The 18,888-nt window shown below is 48.0% G+C and overlaps 1 protein-coding gene across 1 annotated transcript in view; it reads right to left on the bottom strand.

Moving 5' to 3' along the window:
• UBASH3B (ubiquitin associated and SH3 domain containing B) overlaps positions 1 to 18,888 on the bottom strand; it is a gene marked incomplete at both ends in the record, with an annotated part of 75,729 nt that overhangs the window by 10,015 nt on the left and 46,826 nt on the right. The window contains 6 exons of the mRNA XM_084221646.1: positions 184 to 319; positions 2,949 to 3,157; positions 4,230 to 4,399; positions 8,455 to 8,653; positions 9,074 to 9,260; positions 10,662 to 10,715. Of these exons, the coding sequence (XP_084077772.1) occupies positions 184 to 319; positions 2,949 to 3,157; positions 4,230 to 4,399; positions 8,455 to 8,653; positions 9,074 to 9,260; positions 10,662 to 10,715 (955 nt within the window). The remainder of the gene's footprint in view (positions 1 to 183; positions 320 to 2,948; positions 3,158 to 4,229; positions 4,400 to 8,454; positions 8,654 to 9,073; positions 9,261 to 10,661; positions 10,716 to 18,888) is intronic.

The raw sequence follows: 18,888 nt of genomic DNA, 5'->3' as shown, positions 1-18,888 counted from the left end.
AAGCTGCTGAGGGGGCAGAGGATGGGGTCCTGCCACCCCAGCTGAAGAGGCAGTTTGGGGACGGGGCTGTGTCATTCAAAAAACTCTGTAACTTGTGCTGCAGGGAGTGAAAAGATAAATTCTGGAGGAAAATCCATTCACTGGAAGGTTGTCCCTAATGATTTCTGGCTGTGGGGTCCCTACCTGCACGTTCTGGCAGATGATGGTGAGTGGCCCAGCATCCCCTGGCCCTTGGTCTTCCTGCTGCCTCCTCTCCAGAGCTCCATCAGCAAAGGCTTGGAGGGATGGGCAAGATGTGGTGTTCAGGATGGAGTAGGACCTACCAAAAATAGAAAAACATTGTCTTTGGGAATGGCTTTTGTGCTCTCAGGATGTTTCTGCAGCCTCCAGGAGCTGGTGGTAATTGCTGCTGTGGTGTTATCCCGTTATTATTTGGGTTTCAGTGCTGCCCTGAGCACCTTGCCAGGTGATGCACACACGTGAGGAGGCAATTCCATCTCCAAGGGCTGTTTCCTTGGAAAGAATTCCCAAAACAATTCCCAAACTTTGGCCTGGGAGGCTCTCTCCACCCTGGAATGTTCTCATGGAAAGTGCCAGGACCCTCCTGATGACCACAGGATGCTCACTGACCTCACCTGGGGACCTGTCCATGTCACTGACTCCGGATTTGTGGTCCCAGGCTTGGGAATTAATGGCTACAGGGAGTTTGCACTCACCTTTCTAGCACAAACTGGGGCCTCTCCCTGGGCAGTTTTCAGGGTTCCTGTGCCCAAAACAGCTTCTCCCCCTGGCAGGGACTCAGCTCCTGAAGTTTTCAGCGCTGCCTATTTCCCTTCCCACCTGCTTGGGAGTTTATTCCCCCCAGTGCCTCCTGTTAGGGGCAGCCAAAGGGATTTAACAGACCCCACTCTCCCTGCAGGGCCTTGCCTAATGATGGTCCCTCTGAACACAGCTCTTCTTCCCAGATATTCAAGGACTTTGGCCAAAACCCTGGGGACTGAAATGTGGCAGGCAATTACAGAAGCTGCCTCGACCCTCTGCTGACTCAGTTACCTCTGCTTAGTCATTAAAAAAAAAAAAAGGACATTATCAGGTAATGGATGTGGCCATTTACTTTGACAGAAAGAGTTGCCAGAGCTCTTTTCAGTGCCTTAAACACAGCAGGAGCTGCTTCCTGATAGCAGCAGTTCGGATAAAACCTCACAGGGGTTTCACAGCTGGTAAAATAGCCCTGACAGTGGGACAAAAATAGGTCACCTGTGTGAGTTATATGATTTAAAGGAGGAAAAAACCCACTATGATGTTGCTCCTGATGTATCATCTGCTGAATTAGGGTGCAAGGATGACACTGAGCTACTGGATTATTCCTGAGCTCCCAACAGGGGCTGGCACTGTTGAATTGCTCCCCTCGCTGCCCAAATGCAGGTGGAGCACTGGAGACAGCACTAATCCATCCTCAGTGACCCCAGAACTTGAATATCTCAGTGTGAACAGAATCTCAGTGTGAACAGAATCTCAGTGTGAACAGAATCTCATTTCTCACTTAGGACCCATCTCTGCTTCTGTACAAAGTGAATTTCTCCCAGCCATCAGCCCTTCCTCCCATTTAATCCCTTTCCTGCCTTGCCCATATGACATTTTTTAAGGAGAATGCCAAGGATTTTTTAGTTACCCCACTTCCCTTTGCCCCCAGGAGCTGCCACACAATTTCTGAGCCTTCCTCTCTCTCTAAACCTTTTAATAAAGGCCACAAACACTCCACCATCTATTTATAGAGGCAGGATTTGCTGGGAATGGTGATGAGGCAGAGGCAAACTCTCAGTGTGCCTGGAGCAGAGCCACCAGCCTGTCTCCAGTGCTGCTGGAAAACACAAAACTGCTGAGGCTGCTCCAGCTTAGTCATCTCCTAAGGACAGGTCATTGTTTGGAGGCTTTTCCCCAAAACCCCTGGCTCCAACTTCCAGATGGTGCCTTGTCTCCCCTGCTCTGGCAGGGATAAATCAAGGGTGAATGAGTGATTTCAGGACCAGCGTTCTGTTTCATGAATTCCCACCAAAATCAAGAGGCATAACCTTGTTCCAAAGGTGAGGGCAGCATCCTCACTGAAGCCAAAAACACGCTCCTAAAAAATCTTGCTAAATATCCTAAGGAATGTCCCTGATCCAAAGTCTTTCCCAGCAGGGAATCATGCAGGGGAGATGTCTCTTCCCAAATTAACTCTCAGATTTGCACCTTGCTGATGGCAGGCCCACCCCAGAGGTGCCTGCACAGCAGTGCCTCCAGCAGCCATCTGCTGCAGCTCCACAACGAGCTGCTGCAACGTCTCAGCTGCAAAAATCACCTTGTCCTCTAACCCCGGGCTGAGGGAGAGCATCTGCTGCTCCTTGGCTGGTGAGATGGGGCTCTGTGTGCCAGCTCCTTCCCCTCAGTGCCCTTCTCAGCATCCCTCCTTGCAGCCCCAGGTGAAATCCCGGCTGCTGCTGATGCCTTAAGTTTGAGTATTTATATTTTCTAGATTCTGGATTCTGCTTTAGTGGGTGACTCTGAGCTGCATACAAAGTGTCACCAAGTTCTCCTCACAGCTCAGTCCCACAGAACGATCCTTTTCCAGCCCCAAGGACACCGCTGCAGCTCCAGCCCCAAAAAGTGCAAACAGCAGAGAATGGAGGAGAGCCACCTGGGAGGGTGGGACTGCATCACCTGGAGCTGGAATTGGACAATGAACCCAATATGGAAATGGACCAAAACTTGTAAAAATGTGAAAACTCATGACTTGGGATCCATCTTGGGTGCAGCCTTGGCTGGGCTCTTGTACAGCCCAAGGTGTGTCCTTTAAAACCCTTTTAATAAATCCCTGCTTTATTCCTTTAACTCTGCTCCAGCAGCCTCCCCAGCCATCCCTGAGCCCTTTTTGCAGCTGTGGGAAGGGCAGGAGCAGCCTGACCTACCCATGGAACACCCAGGTGCCGCATTCATCCGCCTTGGTGATGTAGTTTTCGGGCAGCAGCCCCGAGCAGCCCGTGGCGAGGGAAATGCCATAAATCCAGCCCTCACTGGTGCTGCTTTGCTCCACTGGGGACATGAAAATGAAATCCCCCGGCACCAGCTCCAGCTCGTCGTCGTTCTGCGGGGTGTAGGGGTAGATCACTTGCAGAGTCTGGGGGGGAAAAAGCACAAAATGTTGTTAATGGATGTCACATCAAACGGGCCCCCAGCTGGGTCATAATTAGCATTATGAATAATAATCTTTATTAAGAAACCCATTGCTCTTTTTTATATTCTAGCTCACTACAGGTGGAATTGATTGGTCCTTTAGTTAAAACACCGTCACCACTGGCTAATTAAGAAATCACCCTTTGGTAAACAAATCTCCATACCATCAGCTGGGTAATAATTAGCATAGACTCCAATGAATAATAATATTTATTCAGAAACCCATTGCTCTTTTTTATATTCTAGCTCTCTACAGGTGGAATTGATTGGTGCTTTAGTTAAAACACCATCACCACTGGCTAATTAAGAAATCACCCTTTGGTCACCAAATCTCCATACCAGCACCTGGGTAATAATTAGCTGGGTAATAATTCATAGATGCCAGTGAATAATAATCTTTATTAAGAAAACCACTTCTCTTTTTTATATTCTAGTTCACTACAGGCGGAATTGATTGGTGCTTTAGTTAAAACACCATCACCACTGGCTAACTAAGAAGCCACCCTTTGGTAAACAAATCTCCATACCATCACCACTGTCTAATTAAGAAATCACCCTTTGGTAAGCAGATCTCCATACCATCAGCTGGCTAATAATTAGCTGGGTAATAATTCATAGACTCCAATGAATAATAATCTTTATTAAGAAACCCATTGCTCTTTTTTATATTCTAGCTCACTACAGGCAGAATTGATTGGTGCTTTACTTAAAACACCACCACCACTGGCTAATTAAGAATCCACCCTTTGGTAAACAAATCTCCATACCAATCACCACTGACTAATTAAGAATCCACCCTTTGCTAAGCAAATCCCCATAACACACTCCACACGTGCACAGGTGCAGCCAGCGGAGGTAAGAATTGTTTCTCATTCTTTTCTCTGATCCTCTCACACCCTTCCCCAGGACAATGCCTGGGAAAATTGTGCTTCTCTCTGTGGCCAGAGAGCTGCTGCAAAGCCACTCTTCAGCAGAGGGGTGGCTGTTTTGGGCTGAGAGGAGCTCCAGGAGTTCACCTCGTGGTTGACGAAGCGGATGTCGCGGGAGAAGATCGCGGCCACCCAGTCACAGCCCAGCTTGACATCGATGCTCTGGGCCAGCTTCTCCAGCGTGGGCAGGTGGCTGCTCTGGAAGTGATAGGCCAGGGTCACGTGGAGCTGCTTCTTGTGGGGCTCCACGTGGACATCTGCAATGGGGAGAGGTGTTGGGAAGGATGGAAGTTTGACAAGAGTCTCACAGGTGTGTGTGTGTGTGTGCTCGGCAGAAAGGTTTTTGAATGTAGAATTTGAAGAATGAATAGAGATGGAAGCGAGTTTTGATAGAGAAGAACAGAATTGCTGAGCCAGTCTCACTGGGTAACCAAGGAGACAAAGGGTGTGTGAGTTAGGAGGGGTTTTATGGCTTAGAGCAAAGGATAAACCCACCCCAAACAAGAAGGTGTTTTTACCAAGCAGAAAGAGAGCACAGGCAAACAAGGCAGCAAATGTGGCAAGTAAAAAAAGGTCTCAGAATTTTCCACTGCAAGAAAACTGAAAAACAACTTCCAACTTAAACTGTGATGTACTGACGGTGAGTGATTGGAGAGCAGTAACATGAATATGGTAACTAAAGTAGTTATGATAGGCTATAGGTAATAGTTAAGGCATAGATTGGTTCTACTGTATGAAGATGCTCAGCAAAGAAAAGTCTATAATGCAATGGAACCAAAACCAAAGGCTCTCCAGGCCTGCCTGCAGCTGGAGCTGACAGCTGGAGGCACAGCTCTGTCACCCTGGACTGCTGTAACCTCTTGGATGTAATAAACTGCATTTTGGATGTAATAAACTGCATTTTGGATACAATAAACTGCATTTTGGATACAATAAACTGCATTTGGAAGAGCTGCCCTGCAGAGAGGAGAGTTGAAAACCCCTTTCTGCCAGGGGAGTGGCTGTGGCCTCTAACAGAGCTGGACGAGCAAAGATGCTCCAGTGGGACATGATGGAGCTCAGCTGGAAATCTGGGAGTGTGAGGCTGTTGCTGTCGTGTTAGGGACAGCTGAATGAAGCAACACAGACCCCAAGGCCTTCTCAGAAGGCAACAGCAAAGTTTATTACACATCACATTCTTTTATAGACTGTTCTGAGAAAGCTGCACCTGGTGGGTCCTCAACCCACACCCCTCACCTCACTGGCTAATTAGGAACAACCCTTTTTGTAAACACCTTATGAGTAAACAAGTTCAAAACATCAGCTGCAAAGATTAAAGATGATTTTAATTCCTCCTCTGAGCTTTCTCAGAGCTCCCCCAGAGCAATGCCTGGGAAGGTTCATCTGACTTTCTCTCTGTCCACATTGCCAGCATCCCCAGGAGGTCCCTAATATTGAAAATAATGAGAGATTTGGGGTCTGATTCAGCCAGGGTGCCAGACGAGGCATCCCTGCTACCCACACACAGGGGGTGTGACAATCCTTACTGCGACTCTGGACATGCAGGGTCTCCTGCCAAAAAAAAACCAACAAAAAGAGATTTTTCCAGGTAGGAAAATCCAGGAGGCTTTCATGAGCAGCTGAGGACCTTTCCAGAACAAGCAGGTTAAAAAGCATGATTTTCACCCTCCCTCCATTGTTCTCTCTGCTGCACTCAATTACAAATCCATGGAATTTGCAGGTTTGTGCAAGTTGATGAAATCTTTTCCCTGGACATTAGTTGGATTATGAGTTTAGCCACTGAGGGTGAGGTATTCCCAAATTTTGGAAACATAAAGAATGATTCAAAATGATGCTGCAGAAAAAAAAGAAAAGAATCTGCACCAGGAGATGATTCCAGGTGAAAATATGTGAAATATTTGGGCTCTTTCAGTAGACGTGGAAATCACAGGATACATTGTTTGCACGTAATTTATTCATGCTTACTCAACCAAAAATTGCAATTAGATTTGACTGATTATTCAGTCACAATTGCAGCTATTCAGAGACTTGGCTCCAAGTGCCAGCCAGGGGAAGCTTTGCAAGCTCATCCATCTTTTTTTTTGTTGATATTTTTCATCAGCAATAAAAAATATGTTTAAAAAAAAACCCCAGAGACTTTAATGTGATGACCTGATCAAGCTGTGGCTGCAATGCAGCAATTTTCTTCCCCTAAAAACCCCAATTTAACCAGAATTGGAGCAGTCTCGGGGGCAGAAGATTATTGGAAGCCACCAATGCTTCTTTATTCTGGGTCAGTGGGGTGTTTTTTTGGATAAAAATTGCATTTTTGGCTGTGCTGGAGGGAAACACTGATCCCACTCTCACGTGGCTGCAGTGTCCTTGGACCCACCCAGTGCCTGCCTTCCAAAATCTTCTTTTTCAAGATAAAATTCCCTCCCTCTTCTAAAGGGAAGGGAAGTTCTAGGTCAGGTGAAAGCAACACATTCCAGAGGTTCTGGATCCTTCTGGCTTCCTGCTGTGGAGCAGGGACAGACTCACAGACAGCATCCCTGCAAGGCTGCAGGGGAACAGCCCAGAAATGCAGAATTTGCTGCATTTTGATGCATTTGGGCTCCAGGATAAACCTGGGATTAAATGGGGAAGGACTAAACCAGTTGGGCATTTAAACTCCAGGATAAACCTGGGATTAAATGGGGAAGGACTGAACCAGCTGTGCATTTAAACTCCAGGATAAACCTGAGATTAAACGGGGAAGGACTAAACCAGTTGTACATTTAAACTCCAGGATAAACCTGGGATTAAATGGGGCAGGACTAAACCAGTTGTACATTTAAACTCCAGGATAAACCTGGGATCAGATGGGGAAGGACTAAACCAGTTGTGCATGTAAACTCCAGAATAAACCTGGGCTCTCATGCCATCAAAGTTTTAGTTTTCTATCAGTGCCCAAGCTGAGCTCTTTTGGCATCCAAATTTTGTTTTCTGATGATGCCCAGGGTGAGTCCTTCATGGCATCAGAGTTTTGGTTTTCTGACAATGACCAAACTGGCCTCCTCCATGGCACCAAAATTTTGGTTTTCTATCAATGCCCAGGCTGGGCTCCTTCATGGCCTCAAAGTTTTAGTTTTCTATCAGAGCCCAAGCTGAGCTCTTTTGCTATCCAAACTTTGTTTTCTAATAATGCCCAAGCTGAGCTCTTTAGCCATCCAAATTTTGGTTTTCTATCAATTCCCAAACTGGGCTCCTTCATGGCACCAAAATTTTGGTTTTCTATCAATTCCCAAACTGTGCTCCTTCATGGCACCAAAGCTTTGGTTTTTCGGGCAATGCCCAAACTGGCCTCTCATGACATCAAAGTTTTGGTTTTCTATCAGTGCCCAAACTGGGCTCCTTCATGACACCAAAGCTTTGGTTTTTCTATCAATGTCCAGGCTGGGCTCCTTCATGGCCTCAAAGTTTTAGTTTTCTATCAGAGCCCAAGCTGAGCTCTTTTGCCATACAAACTTTGGTTTTCTAATATTGCCCAAACTGAGCTCTTTAGCCATCCACATTTTGGTTTTCTATCAATTCCCAAACTGGGCTCCTTCATGGCACCAAAATTTTGGTTTTCTATCAATGTCCAGGCTGAGCTCCTTCATGGCACCAAAGCTTTGGTTTTTCTGACAAGGCCCAAACTGGCCTCTCATGACATCAAAGTTTTGGTTTTCTATCAGAGCCCAAGCTGAGCTCTTTTGCCATCCAAACTTTGGTTTTCTAATAATGCCCAAACTGAGCTCTTTAGGCATCCAAATTTTGGTTTTCTGACGATGCCCAAACTGGCCTCCTTCATGGCACCAAAATTTTGGTTTTCTATCAATGTCCAGGCTGAGCTCCTTCATGGCACCAAAATTTTGGTTTTCTATCAATGTCCAGGCTGAGCTCCTTCATGGCACCAAAATTTTGGTTTTCTATCAATGTCCAGGCTGAGCTCCTTCATGGTACCAAAATTTTGGTTTTCTATCAATGTCCAGGCTGAGCTCCTTCATGGCACCAAAATTTTGGTTTTCTATCAATGCCCAGGCTGAGCTCCTTCATGACACCAAAGCTTTGGTTTTTCGAGCAATGCCCAAACTGGCCTCTCATGACACCAAAGTTTTGGTTTTTCTGGCAATGCCCAAACTGGGCTCCTTCATGGCACCAAAATTTTGGTTTTCTATCAATGCCCAAACTGGCCTCTCATGACACCAAAACTTTGGTTTTTCTGACAGTGCCCAGGCTGGGCTCTGATGCCATCCCAACTTTGTTTTTCCTCACAGTGCCCAGCCTGGCAGCTGCCAGAGCAGCCCCTCACCTGCTTTGGAAGCCGCCTCTGCAGCGAAGTCTGCAGCAAACTTCTTGAGCACCTCAGCACTTTCCTCCTTGACGAAGAGCCCGATGAAGTTGGAGGATGTGTAGAGCTCCAGGGGCAGGGGCGCAGGGAATTTGCATTTCCAGCGCATCACCGTGGCCTGCAGGGCTTCCGTCAGAGCGTCCACCTTGCTGTCCTCACACTGCCAAGGAAGCAGGACAGGCAAGGCTCAGCAAAGGAGAGGATGTGGGTGGCTGTCAATGGCCTGCCCTTCCCCCCATGCAGTGAGAAAAAGCACAGGGGCACGGGGAAAAAAAAATAAATAAATCTATGTTTAGAAATCCTCGGCCCCTCCCTTGTCCTCAAAGCAGGATCAGCTATCCCCAAGTAACCTCCCCAAGCTCCCCCCACCCATCCTCACTGAGGATCACTGGAGAGGATGAGAATTCTGTCTTCTGCTGCTGCTCTTCCCTGAAAACAACAGCTTAAAAAAACAATTACCTCCTCCTCCAGCAGCCCAGGCACCAACAAAATCCCCCCAGCACCCCCCTGGGCTGGGATGAAACCTCCAGGCTGAGCTTGGCAAGGACAGACTGAAGGAGATGAGGGAGAGGAGCTTTACCATGAAGAACTGGCAGAGGGTGATGTGGGGGAAGATGTTGTGGGCTTTGTTCTTGCCACAGATCTGCTTGGACTGCTGCCAGAACTCGGAGAGCTTCTGCGCCAGGGGCCCGGTGGGGCGCAGGTACAGCACGTACTCCCGGGGCAGGGTGTCATCCAGGAACGGGTCACCCACGTGGGAGAAGAGCCTGGCAGGCAGAAAGAGCTCTTAAATCAACAGAGAATGGTTGGAACCAAGGAAATCCCTCTGGCTGCCCTGGAGGACTCGAGACCCTGTCCAGGGGGGCTCAGAGACCTTGGCACAGAGCCCAAGACCCCTGTGCCTTGGATTTACCTTTGGGAAAACAACTACCAAGCTTTATGTGAAGAATTACAAGTCAAGAGAGGTTAAGTGGAATCATAGTTAGTTAGTCATGGGGTGAAAAATAGATTTTTGGGGTTTTTAGAATGGGGGCTCGGGGTCTCAGGATGGAGGAATTTGGGCATGCCTTGTCCTTCTCCCTTCTTCTTGGCCTCCATCCTCTGGGTGATGTTGGCACTTTTGGGTTGGTTTAGAGTAGAAGCTCACTGTCTGACACAGGTGATGGGTATTGGGAAGTTATGGTAAATATTGCACACGTAGTTTTTAGTATAAAAGATAACACCAGAGTGCCTCTGACTGACCTGCCAGACAGACCTCGGCAGGCCAGAGAAAGAATTTCATAGATAAGAAACAATAAACAGCCTTGAGAACCAGAACAGAAAAGTCCTGACTCCTTCTTCGACTGCCAGGCTGGGAAAAAGAAGCTTCTACCTATCTCAGAGTCGCTCTGACCAGCAGAGATCCTGAGAGATAATCACAGATTTTCTTCCCCCAGCAAAACCAGCTCGCCCTGTGCTGCCATTCATTGTCCCTTCATGGGAAAACGCTGTTCTGGTGGGTCAGGCAGAGCTGCTCTGCCTCACTTGCAGCCCATTAGCACTGCTCAGTAACACAGAAAATTGGGTTTTACTTTCAGGCTGATGCTCTGAAGATCTAAGCCAGGTCAGTGCTTCTGCCTTTTCTGCCTTTCAGAAAGTAAAACACAGGGAGGAGAGCACCAGGGATGGCTCCATGTCTCTGAGCAGGCAGCTCTCAGCTGCAGAAGGGGGGGTTCCTTCTCTCACCTGTTCTCCTTCTCACCTGCTTGGGAGTTTATTCCCCCCAGTGCCTCCTGTTAGGGGCAGCCAAAGGGATTTAACAGACCCCACTCTCCCTGCAGGGCCTTGCCTAATGATGGTCCCTCTGAACACAGCTCTTCTTCCCAGGTATTCAAGGACTTTGACCAAAACCCTGGGGACTGAAATGTGGCAGGCAATTACAGAAGCTGCCTCAACCCTCTGCTGACTCAGTTACCTAAAAAAACCCCAAAAAAACCCCATTTTTATAACACCTTTGCTGCAGATCACAAACCCTCTCAGACCAGGCTCATTTCCAGCACTTAGCACCTCATCAACCCCGCAGGTGCTTTTCACACAACACCCTCTGTTTAAACATTCCACATGCCAAGGGCTGAAACCCTAAATTCACCAATTCTGCTACTTTTTAACATTTATTACTTCATACCAACCAGTCGCATGCTGCTTGAACACTCCTTCCGCCTGTCGATGCCAGCGCTTTTTGTCTGCAGAGAGAGCAAAATAAAAAGAGAATTTCAGTGCTGCTGTGTGCTTGGACACTCGTGGGATGCCCTTTCCAATTCTCCAACCCCTGGGGCTTTTTTGCTTTTTTTGGATGTGCCACCTGTCGAATCCACATAAAGTGTTTGAAGGGCAAAGTCATCAAACCAGCAAAAAACGGATTGTGGACCTCTGGGTTTTCCCACTTTTTCTGGACAGAGAAACACCAGCATTTAATGGTCTCTTTGCTGGCAATTTCAGCATGAAACCCTAAAAAATTTGGGTCTGAAAGTGCAGGAGTTGCACCGAGGAGAAGAAAAACTCAGCAGCCACGAGAGGGCACAAACAGAGATTTTCCAGCTTAGAAAAGTTCCCTTTAGTCCTTTGCTGTACTCTTCTGCTTCCTTCCCTTCAGGATGCCCCTGAATCCCTTCTCCCTGCAGCTGGGAGCACCCAGCTCTCCTGCTCGGTTGGTTTGCTGAGCAGACCAGCACAAGTAAGGGATTTAAACATGGAATTGTGTTTTCCAAGGGCTCGACACCAACACGGGAAAGCAGCTGCGGCTCAGCTCAGCTCCGTGGCACCAGGGACAGCCAAAGAACCCAAATGGAGCAAGAATTATGAGTGAAGGCGGCAGAAAATGACAGAAATTTCAGGGTCACGAGGCAGAGACAGGAGCTCAGCTGGGGAGGGTGCAGAATTCCCCAAGAATAGGCGATTTCAGGAAGGGGAGGGAAGCAGATCCAGGCTCCAGGACTCGTGGCTGTGCTGGTGTCACCCCTTCTGTCTGCAGTGCTGCCCTTCCAGATGCTCTGTCACCCCCTGAGGACAGTCCTGAGCCACCCCCTGCCCCCAGCCATGTGCTGTTGACTCAGCTGTGCTCAGCCCTCCCCACCCCTTGAACACACACATCAGCTTGGTTCCTTTGGAGGGTAAGAGGAAGGCACAGAGATAATGCTGATAATGCTGATAATGATTTAAAAAACCCAAAAAAGAAATAAAGGGTGGTGTTGCAAATGTGTGATGATGAAAAGACTTCCTCCCCAAGCTGTTTTGCTGCCCTCATGTGCCAGCATTCCCTGGAGATCAGCAGTGCTGGGCCCAGCTCCTGCCCTCTGGGAGGATGGATTTGATGGGTTTGAGGAGGATGGATTTGGTGGGTTTGGGGAGGATGGATTTGATGGGTTTGGGGAGGGTGGATTTGATGGGTTTGGGGAGGATGGATTTGGTGGGTTTGGGGAGGATGGATTTGATGGGTTTGGGGAGGATGGATTTGATGGGTTTGAGGAGGATGGATTTGATGGGTTTGGGGAGGATGGATTTGATGGGTTTGGGGTGGTGAACGCTGTGGGTTGGGGCTCTTGCCTGGCTGACCTTGCTCTGCTCTGGAAAATGTTCTATGCAAAGCAGAAACTGCTTTGCTTTGGAAAGCAGCTCAGGCAAAGGAGCTGAAAGAGAGGGGGGAACCTCTCTGAAAAATAAGGGGGCATCTCTGAAGAATAAGGGGGCATCTCTGAAAAATAATGGGGGCATCTCTGGAAAATAATGGGGGCATCTCTGAAAAATAATGGGGGGCATCTCTGGAAAATAAGAGGGGCATCTCTGGAAAATAAGAGGGGCATCTCTGAAAAATAAGGGGGGATCTCTGAAAGATAAGGGGCACCTCTCTGAAAAATAATGGAGGCATCTCTGAAAGATAAGGGGGGACCTCTCTAAAGGATAAGGGTCACCTCTCTGAAAGATATGGAGGATGTCTCTGAAGGATAAGGGGGACCTCTCTAAAAAATAAGGGGGGGATCTCTCTAAAAGATAAGGGGCACCTCAAGGAGGGGGGTCTCTCTAAAAGATAAAGGGGGAACTCTAAAAGATAGGGGGGAAATCTCTAAAAGACAAAGGGCATCTCTCTGAAAGACAGGGGGCACCTATCTAAATGATAAGGGGGAGCTCTAAAAGAGAGGGGGGGTCTCTCTAACAGATAAGGGGCACCTCTCTAACAGATAAGGGGACCTCTCTAACAGATAAGGGGACAAGATAAGGGGCACCTCTCTAACAGATAAAGGGCATCTCTCTGGGAGCAATGCCCACCTCCATCACCCACCAACTCCCCTTCCAATTTAATTTTCAGCGTGAGGAGGAAATGCTGCACAAAGCAAACAAAGCCAGAGGATGTTTTTATCCCAGGACCTGCAGCTGAGAGATTTCTTTGGTGATTTTTTTTTCCCCCTTATTTTTTAATTTAGTGCAAGGAATGGTGCTGATGACTGGTAAGTCTCTGCTTCCCTCCCAAAATCCCACTCTCCAGCTCCCAGGCCAAAATCAGCTTTTTAGAAGCTGAGTACTCAAAACTGGTCCCAGCCACGCAAAAGTGGCCTGATTTTCACAACTGCTGAGTGCAGTGGGAGCTGGAAAACACATCCTGCTCCTGAGAAAATCAGGTCACTTAATTAGGTGACAAATTATGGCTTAGGTGCTCACATTTCCTCACGCTGGGCAGCAAGTGTTGGCTGGAGCACTGTATGAAAAAAAACTGTGACTCAGATGAACCAGAAAAGAGGAAAAAGTAAGAAAATGACTTATTTTTCAGAATTTACTGGATGGTATCACTGAGTAACTGTTTCTGGTGATGCAAAATGGGCTCAGGAGCTTCGTGCAGCACTGCTGGTCCCCTGGGGCACCCAGCTCCTCCATCTCTTGGCTTCTGAGATGAAGTGCAGGGAAATCATTTAAAAACACCCAGCAACATGGAATAATCATTTTGAACAGACAGAGGTTCTGTGCAACTGCAGCTCTGGAGAATTAGGGGAAAGGGAAAGAAAATCCTTACAGCAATGTCCTCCAAATGCACAGCAGGAATTTTGTTCACCAGGAAGAATTAAATGGGTTTGATTCTTCCACCTCAAAGATTTAAAGACTGCTCAGTGTCATGGCCCAAGGAAAACCTTTCCCCACTCAATCCCTGCTTAAACAGGGTGGAATATGGCCAGGAAATATCCCAGCTAAAGAGCTGACCCTGAAATATTCCTGGTTAAACAGGGTGGAATATGGCCAGGAAACATCCCAGCTAAAGAGCTGACCCCAGAATATTCCAGCAGAATTGAGATGAAGTGCAGGGAAATCATTTAAAAGCACCCAGCAACATGGAATAATCATTTTGAACAGACAGCAAGGCAGAGGTTCTGTGCAACTGCAGCTCTGGAGAATTTGGGGAAGGGGAAAGAAAATCACCAGGAGGAATTAAATGGGTTTGGTTCTTGCACCTCAAAGCCCTCCCCACGACACTCCTGAGTCTCAAGGCCCAAGGAAAACCTTTCCCCACTCAATCCCTGCTTAAACAGGGTGGAATATGGCCAGGAAACATCCCAGATAAAGAGCTGACCCCAAAATATTCCTGGTTAAACAGGGTGGAATATGGCCAGGAAACATCCCAGATAAAGAGCTGACCCCAGAATATTCCTGCCCTGGCCCACCCTGGTGTGTAAATGGTGCCCAATTTAACCCCACTGCAGCACTTCACTCCTCACTCCTGAGCCAATTCTGGCTTCCTGTCCCTTCTGGCTGGGCAAAAAAAAAAAAGGGAATGTCAATTGAGCTGGGAAATATTCATCAATAAACATAAAATATAATGGGCAAATCCCATTTGCTTCAGAGGAAATGACTGCAGTGGGGAATGAGCATTGACCATAATGAGAACCTCAGAAGCAGCCCACGAAAATCCTCCCTCTGCTGACAGCTCAGCCTTCTGCTTCTAGTCCAGTTTAAAAAATCTTGGGCTTTATCTAAGCCCAGCTTAAACAAGGAGGGTGAGCAGGCCGTGGGGAAGCCACTGCAAGCAGCAAGAGCAAGGCATGGGGGGAAATATTCTGAGATAAAATATAATGCAGATAAAAATACATCACTAAAAAAGGGTGCAAACTTCAGGGGGTTGATGCCCCAGCAGGGATTTCCATGGGGTCTTCTTTAATTTCACCAACTGTGCCCCCAGCAGAGCTCTGACTGGTTTTATTTGGAATTTCTGCTCTCAGAGGCTGCAGAAAAGCCCAGCAGCACCTCAGCCCCAGCTGCAGAGGCACCCAGGGATTTGGGAATGAGCCCTGCAGGGATGGAGGAAAGAGAGGGAGTCACCAACTCTGTCCCTGCATCCCACCCCACAAACTCCTTCCCCCTGAGCAAAACCCCTCTGAGGGGTGAATTCCTCACCTGAGTCTTTGGCCCATCAAATATCCCACTGTGTAAATAAAGATTTACAAAAAAAAAAACAAAACATGATGGAAACACTTCTCTTTCCTCATCAGGTCCTGCCTGAGAGGGTACAACAGGAATTCCAGCCCATGATTTATGCCAAGTCAGTTTGAAAGAAGGATGCTGTCAAACAGAGAGTTTTTCCTGAGGAATACAAAATGAGCACCTTCGTTTTCGCTTGTTTGTGCCTATAAAACATATTTATATAAACATATATTCAGCTAGCTCCGTGGATCTATTTAAAGCTTGGCTTCTTCCTTCTCTGTTGGTTTTGGTAAAAGAATAGAAAGCAAAATGTTGGCTGGCTGCAGGGAATGGGGAAAAATAGGAATTTTCTGGCTGCAGCTGCTGTTTGGAGCAGATCTGTCAGTGCAGGTACAGGTCAGGAGCCCAATATTTACATTTCTTTTAAATATTTAAATTTCTCCTTGCCTTATGTGTCAAAGTCATGGGGTGGGAGGTCCTGAATTCAAACTCTGCTCTATGACCCACAGTAAAGCTGTCAAAAATTCTCCACAAACAGGAAAATTCCCAGTAATTTTTGTGGTTTTAGTTTTTTTCCAAATTGCCCATCAAGTGACCTTTACAGATCCCTGAATTTTTGCTGTTTTCACCAATTGTTTATGAACAATCCAACAAGGGGAATGTGTCTGTTTTAGGCTTTCACTAAACACACTGAGGAATGGTTTTGCAAGGAAAATTTCTGTGCTTTTAATGACTTGGTTATGTGAAGTAGAAAAAAAAAAACAAACAAAACAAAACTACCCAAATTCCAGGGGGGCCCCACGAATTTCTTAATTATTCTGCACTCAGTGAGGGGTTCCAAAATGTGCTGAGCTCCTCTGAATCCTCAGCATGCACAACTCACTCAGCCACCCCCCCAAAAAAATAAAATCATATGATGCTGCTTCTGTTCTTATTTGGGTGACCTTGCTGCTATAAATAGGGCCAGGACAGGAAGATATCACCAGGGATCCAGTTCCTGTTTGGGGCAGGGGTTGGGGATGTTCCTTTTCTGCCTCTGTGAAGGAAAAAAACCCAACAAAACCCCCGTGGTGTTTTTGTGAGGAGAACAGCTCTGATATCAGAGTGTGGCAGGGGAATGGATTGCTCTCCCTTCACTGAGTTTTAAATCTAAACAGTGAATAAAGTCTGTGATTCCCATTCACCTCCAAAACCAGGAAGCCTGATCACCTCCAAAAGTTAAAACTTGGCAAAAGGCAAATTTCACTTGCTCAGAATTCCGATGGCCCCTGGAATTCTGTTTTCCTGCCTGGTGGCAGAGGGAGATCCCTGCTCACGTTGGGGTCACCGAGTTCAATCTCAGCCAGAGCCCAGCTGGGTCTGCACCCCAGGATCCCCTTTGGGAATGTGCTGTTCCCAGCCCCTGAGCTTGGCAGGGCCAGCAGCAGATCCCAGCTCTGGGAAACACCCAGCTCCTGCCTGGAACGCAGCAACTTCCACAGGGGAAGCTCCTGGGGACGTGGGGACTGCCAGCTCGCTGTGCTGCAGCCTGCAGGTCACTCAGTGCTTATGGAAGGTGCCTGGTGGGGCTGGAAATTCCCTTTTCCCTCTTCCCAAGGGCTGGAAATTCTCTTTGTCCTCTTCCCAAGGGCTGGAAATTCCCTTTTCCCTCTTCCCAAGGGCTGGAAATTCCCTTTTCCCTCTTCCCAAGGACTGAAAATTCTCTTTGTCCTCTTCCCAAGGGCTGGAAATTCTCTTTTCCCCCTTCCCAAGGGCTAGAAATTCTCTTTGTCCTCTTCCCAAGGGCTGGAAATTCTCTTTTCCCCCCTCCCAAGGGCTAGAAATTCTCTTTTTCCTCTTCCCAAGGGCTAGAAATTCTCTTTGTCCTCTTCCCAAGGGCTGGAAATTCTCTTTTCCCCCCTCCAAAGGGCTAGAAATTCTCTTTTTCCTCTTCCCAAGGGCTGGAAATTCTCTTTGTCCTCTTCCCAAGGGCTGGAAATTCCCTTTTCCCTCTTCCCAAGGGCTGCCTGCTTATCCCCAGCTCTGGAATAGAGAGCTCTGCTAGCAGGGAAGAGAGGGAAGAGGGAAATGTATATAATCCTGTGTGTTTGTATCTCCACAGTTTCAAATATTCCTTTTCTTCAGAGGGCAAGCAAAGTGCAGCCTGGCCACAGGAGGAGGAGGAGGATGAGGAGGATGAAATGGTGATTTTTATGTGCAAAGGAGGACGGAATGATGATTTTTATGTGCAAAGAATGAAGGCCTGGGCGCGTGTCTCGTGCTTTTTGGAGTTATGTAAGGTTTTGAAGGCGGATTTCTCTCCCCACATGTGCACCAAGTCGTTCCCTAATCCCCTGCTCAGCCAGCTTGTTAAAGCACGAGGAGAGGGAAGCACAGGCTTGTGAAAGTGGCTGGGATAAAGGCAGGAATGTGGCAGCCATTCACCACTTTCAAAGAGGGTTTAAAGAGGAAGCAGGATATTCCCTTCCTGAGAACAACAACGGGGCAGCGTTTCTCCAGGCGTGGGCTTGGCTGGCCAGCTCCTGCCAGCCCCTCCAGGTCCCTGCAGGACGGAGGAGGAACAAGGCTCAGCTTTTTGGGCTGATTTGAATCAGTCACACCCCATCAAAATTCCTCTTTTCATTCTCCCCTTCAGCTGCCAGGCTCTGTCGTCAGGTTTGCTCACAATCCTGATATTGGTTTAGTTTTTAATTTCAGTTTTGGATGATATTTGCTGTCTGGCTTCCTGGTTCACTTCCTTTAGCTTCTCTCCCCGCGTGCTAATCTAAAAGCGCTGCTCAAACAAGCTCTGAAAATAGCAGGAGGCCTGAAGCTGGGAGTTTAAGAAAATGCTGTCTCACAATTCCCTAATAAACCCCCAACAACTGGCAGCACCTCAGCTGCCTGCTTCAACTCAAACCTGACTGCAGGGCAGGGGGGGCTCGCTGAAGCCAAGTGAGAAATAACTGCTGCTCTTCAATAAATAACTTCTGCAGAGCTGTGGCCATGAGCAAAGCAGCCAGGATGGGTTAATAACACAAATAATAACACAAATAAATTCACACACGACTGCAGCTCGTTCAGCAGGGGCTCACCCCCTCCAAAACCTGATTTTAACAGCGCCCAGAACTGACCACCAGCTCAGCTCTCACAGGGAGCAGCTTTCACCTCCAAGGCATGAATCCATTTTTAGCCAACCAGGAAGACAATGTCTTTGCAAGGAGCCAGGCTGGAGGTTCAAGGATGCTCCAAGGCACCATCTGGAGGCTCGGTGATAGCCAGGAAAGGAAGCACTTGGCAGCTGACTGGGAAGAAATGCAGTCCCACATTTGAGGCAAACACGGCGCTTTCCTCTCCCTGGTTGCTCCTCTCCCTATCCAGGAATGAGATTTGCCACAGCTCTGCTTGTTTTCCTTTTTGGCACAGCCTCATTCTCCCACCAGGAGTGAGTTTGGGTTGGGGGAGCTGCTCGGGAATGGGAACAGGGCCAGGTGGCTGCTGCAATGTCACCAATGTCCCACTGCCACCTCCTGCCTGTGCATCGAGGCAAACACGGCACTCCTCTCCTCTCCTCTCCTCTCCTCTCCTCTCCTCTCCTCTCCTCTCCTCTCCTCTCCTCTCCTCTCCTCTCCTCTCCTCTCCTCTCCTCTCCTCTCCTCTCTCCTCTCTCCTCTCTCCTCTCTCCTCTCTCCTCTCTCCTCTCTCCTCTCTCCTCTCTCCTCTCTCCTCTCTCCTCTCTCCTCTCTCCTCTCTCCTCTCTCCTCTCTCCTCTCTCCTCTCTCCTCTCTCTCCTCTCCTCAAATGAGATTTGCACAGCTCTGCTTGTTTTCCCTTTTTCCACAGCCTCTTTCTCCCACCAGGAGTGAGTTCCCTGCTCAGGAATGGGAACAGGGCCAGGTGGCTGCTGCAATGTCACCAGAGTCCCACTGTCACCTCCTGCCTGTTCATCTGTCACAGCCCTTCTGCACTGTCCCC

Source organism: Fringilla coelebs (assembly GCF_963513975.1).
Source record: "Fringilla coelebs genome assembly, chromosome: 25".
Classification (NCBI taxonomy): domain Eukaryota; kingdom Metazoa; phylum Chordata; class Aves; order Passeriformes; family Fringillidae; genus Fringilla; species Fringilla coelebs.
Note: the sequence above shows the minus strand (reverse complement) of the source record. Positions and strands in the feature narration are given on the sequence as shown.